General features: G+C 42.3%; 1 protein-coding gene and 1 long non-coding RNA gene across 2 annotated transcripts in view; one reads left to right on the forward strand and one right to left on the reverse strand.

Annotated features, from left to right (window-relative positions):
* Positions 1–3,713, reverse strand: part of LOC106456322 (uncharacterized) — a 16,913-nt gene extending 13,200 nt beyond the window's left edge. The window contains exons 1-2 of the long non-coding RNA XR_001290478.1: positions 3,484–3,713; positions 2,942–3,031 (exon numbers count right to left, since the gene is read on the reverse strand). This is a non-coding gene — a long non-coding RNA (uncharacterized LOC106456322). The remainder of the gene's footprint in view (positions 1–2,941; positions 3,032–3,483) is intronic.
* Positions 1,116–2,529, forward strand: irx7 (iroquois homeobox 7). The gene is made up of 2 exons (XM_005740961.1): positions 1,116–1,352; positions 1,538–2,529. The coding sequence occupies exons 1-2, from the start codon at positions 1,131–1,133 to the stop codon at positions 2,285–2,287; spliced, it is 972 nt and encodes a 323-aa protein (XP_005741018.1). The 5' UTR covers positions 1,116–1,130; the 3' UTR covers positions 2,288–2,529.
* Positions 3,714–4,214: the final 501 nt, after the last annotated feature.

Raw genomic sequence — 4,214 nt, forward strand, 5'->3', positions numbered from 1 at the left:
ACACACACACACACACACACACACACACACACACACATTAGCATCTGTTATCTTATAATTATCATATACATTAGTCAACACCTGTTTCACTTAGCCTCGTTTAATTAGAGCCATTGAAACGTTGCCCTGCGCTCAAAACAATGCCATCCGACATGAAGGGCAGTGTCTTATGGTTCAGTCAGTAAATTAACAAATAAAAAGACGTTGCTCCGGGGCTTGAGAGGTTAACGGACAACTATATTTTATGTTTTCTTCATTCATTTTTAATTATTTTGTGAAAGACCTTCAAGAAATCTCTCGTAGTGACACTTTTACTCGTGCGTAAACGTCTCCTTTTGGCTTATTAGCGTAATTTATTGCTGGTGAGATGGTTAATTCAATTCACAAAACGACAGATCCGAAGGCGGTGAAGTGTCCGAAGCGGCAATAAGAGACTGGCAGGATGCTGTTAACTGTTAACTGAATTCAGGTAAAAACAAAACAAAAAAAAAAACCTCTCGGTTGATTAGTGCCAGACATGATAAGTGTTAAACTTGTCATAAAAATATATCACATGGAAGAAAAACTAAAATAAAGCAAACTACGGATTGAGAGGGTAAGCATTACAACTTAAACAGACAATATTTTTATTTTATTTATTTTTTCGTTTTATTATTATTTTTAGTTTTGCCTTTTTGGAGGCTGTAAAATATAAATAAAAATGACGAGTCACATCGACGAATGAACAAAAATAAACTTTGCTGGACACTTTGATGTAAAATAAAGTATAAATAACAGATCTTTGCTTGTCATGTAGAGACGAGCGTCTTTAGTCACCTCTCCAAAGGGTCGCATTTGAATTGAAACGTAGGTTCTCTCCAGAAATCACAGCGTTGCGATAAGCAGCACATATTTAGCCTCTCCTCGAAAACGCTAAAAGGAACAGCGGAGGGCTTCTTTGATGGGATTTGTTGCCAGTGAAAGCTGTAGGTCTTTTGAACGTAGCTGTCAGTCAATGGGCTGTCAGTGGGATACCCCCCGTCTCCCCCCTCCCCTCTCGCCCTCCTCCGCTGGCAGCTGGGTGTAGCCTATATAAACAGACCCAGGAGGTTGCATCAAACTCAGACCTCAACAGCTTGGACGCAGAAAAGATGCCCGCATCGCAAACTGGATTTGGCAACTTCTTCTTGGAGAGGAACATCACTATGCCGACTGGATATCAGATCCCGGTGCTGGGCTGTCCACCGGGTGTGCAGCAGCAGCAGCAGGCTCAGCATCTGGCTGCGATGGCAGCTGGGATTCCCATACCATACTCAGGACTACAGGGATATAACTTTATACCCTATCCACACCACAGGCACATTGCACACATGGTGAGTTGATAATTTAGAGATTAACACTCTCACTCTGATCTCGAGTAACTAAAACGGATTTGTTTTAAATTGCATCTTTGTGATGCGTAAAGTCAAACAAATTCTGGGTGTGATGCTTGCGACACTGAGTTAAAAGTGTCGAATCTCTTCTTTAGTTCTTACCGTTCTTTTATTCTACTTTTCAGAGCAGCGGGTTTGACTTGAAAGCCGCCTCTCCCTACCATCACGCTCTCTTGGCTCGCAGCGGGGCTTTCTACCCTCCATACCGTCCGGGAGCAGCCGATGATCCCAGTAGGGTGGCCAAGGTGGCCACCCGAGAGAGTACCGGTGCGCTCAAGGCCTGGCTGAACGAACACCTGAAGAATCCGTATCCCACAAAGGGGGAAAAAATCATGCTCGCCATCATCACTAAAATGAGCCTCACGCAGGTCTCTACCTGGTTCGCCAACGCAAGGAGGCGCCTCAAGAAGGAAAACAGGGTCAGCTGGGCGTCAAAGGGCAAATCTGATGAGGAGGATGAGGAGCAAGAAGGAGAGAGCGATGAAGACGAGCAGAAGTGTCATTTGGATGAGCATGACGAGGCAGAGCCTCAAGCAGAGCGCACAGATGCAGACGAGCAGGTCGAGAGCGCGTTGGATAGCGCGGGACCTTTGGATGCGCGTTTGGAGATACCGCGTCAGGAAGACAAAGAGCTCGGACTTGTCAAGAAGACAGAAAAGCGTGACTCTGACCGCACGCCATCAGTTTTGGAGAGTAAAGAAAACATCGCCAGTCCAAAACCCAAAATCTGGTCTTTGGCAGAAACCGCCACCTCAGAGACTGTGAAGAAACCTGTCGACAGTTTTTACCACCCTGCCGGAAAACTGTGGGAAGACTGGGCTTCAAGAAACGGACTGCTCGTTCCCTCGTGCTATACCACTGGCGAACTCGTCTAAGCCGGTGTTCGTGCACGAATAAAAAGGACACTTTCCCACAGCTTTTGCACTTTAAACTTTCAGACCTCAGGGATTTCCTGAAGTTTGCATTGAAACGAAAATGTGTCGTGAAACCAAAGAATGAACATGTTTGTGTTACTGTAAATAATGTAGATGTATTTTTCCACCAACAAACTGTAAATTATGTTTCCTTTGTCTAATCATAAAGAAATATTTTTTTGCTTAAATAAACTTCGACTTATGGCGAAATTCTGCAGTTTTACTGGTCTGTATCCCTACTTCTTGATATACTTTGCTTACAGCTTTGAGCTTTTCCGATCACACTGATGACAGCCCACATTAACAATCTGATAACAGGACCACATTAATCTATCACTTAGAGACTATGACATTAGACTAAGAATTCAAAGAGATTCAGGGGAAATTTACACATCAAAAACACGTCTATTGTGTCTTTCTCTATAGGTTTTTTTGATAGAATATTGCAAGTTAATTCAATTAAACTTGATTTTTAAAAAAGAAAACAAACAAACTATCCCCTTCCTAAATATGGCACTTCCATTTCCTAAAACTTAACAGCAGCGGGGCTTAGGGTCTTCTAGAGGTTCTTAGTATCAATCACACCAGTTTCCATGTACATTCAAAGGGACCTACCTCCATTAATCCACACATAATGAAAAAAGCTCCTGGGAGGAACTGGTCCGAAATGCCTTGTCTTCTGGCTTCAACTCTCTATGCAAATCCCTACAAACAGTAACCCACAGAGGCCAGATTAGCTCCAACCTGACTCCCAGATTTCTCACACAAGCGACACGAAATAAAATTGATATCATGTCATGAACCTTAAAAATATTTGATGCCGATAAATGTATGTCTGCTTCCCTTTGCCTCATATTTCTAGTGTCGCACTAAAAAGTTACCATTTGAACTTAAAAATTGAATTTTCAAAATAGAGTAATCAACTGGCGCCTCTCTGTGGAAATCAAGAGCAATTACAGCACAGTTTAGTCTACTAACCTGCAGGGTTTTAACATAAAGTCATCACTGAGAAGAGAGCAGAGGTGAAAAGGACAAATGTACTCAGACACAGGTAAGAGGCAATTAAGGCTCTTTAAACTGTCAGCGATAAAACGCAATTCATGTTAGGACAAGTGCAAAGGCACAGCACAAACATTTTTATATTATTTGTGACTTACACTTTCAAAGGAGAACGTATAGGTTACCACGTCCATAAACCAATGCAGGAAACGGAAACAAGTCGCTCCTTTCATCTCCGGAACTCGGTTGAAGACATCACGTTTTAATATTTTTATCAGCATCGTCACCATGAGTACATAGACGATGCAAGCCCACGGTTCAGCAACAAACAGTAACAACTAAGAACTAATTTGGCTACACGTAATACTACCCAGTTGTCAAAGTGGCATGGTATAGCCCGCTGAACATTATACTTCCGGATCCCACAAAAGCATTATGGGAATTGTGGGAGGCTATGGTAACCAAGAGCAGGGAACAATGAACAAACTCATCTTATTAAATGTCACAAATTTTAATGCAGAAACGGTGAACAATATGCCATTTTCATGCTAAACGGCACAATTTTAGTACATGCAAATACTAACAAAGCATCTGTACAGAACAAATGAGATCACAACATCATATACAAGCTAACTGTAGGATGTAAGCATGCTCAGCATGGTGGTGTCCACTGTGGGGTGGTCTTTGCTGTTGTTTTGATCTTGATGGGAGTGGGATTGTGCTTACATAAACAACCCCACGGATTGTTATTTCCACATGTTGCATGCTTTCAAATTAAAAAACAAACAAACAAAACAGTGCTAATCATGTACACGGTAACAGTAGCTAGTGGTCCATGTGACATGTCCATAGGAGCAGGACACCTGTCAATACTGTCTTGACCCCCCCC

The sequence above is a fragment of the Pundamilia nyererei genome, unplaced genomic scaffold (genome assembly GCF_000239375.1).
Source record: "Pundamilia nyererei isolate P.nyererei 1_Seehausen unplaced genomic scaffold, PunNye1.0 scaffold00106, whole genome shotgun sequence".
Classification (NCBI taxonomy): domain Eukaryota; kingdom Metazoa; phylum Chordata; class Actinopteri; order Cichliformes; family Cichlidae; genus Pundamilia; species Pundamilia nyererei.

Bases quoted from the DNA above. Each gene is read 5' to 3' on its own strand.
- irx7 (XM_005740961.1), top strand. From the start codon at position 1,131: ATGCCCGCATCGCAAACTGGATTTGGCAACTTCTTCTTGGAGAGGAAC. The intron at 1,353-1,537 runs GTGAGTTGATAA...TCTACTTTTCAG, and splicing joins ACAGGCACATTGCACACATG to AGCAGCGGGTTTGACTTGAA.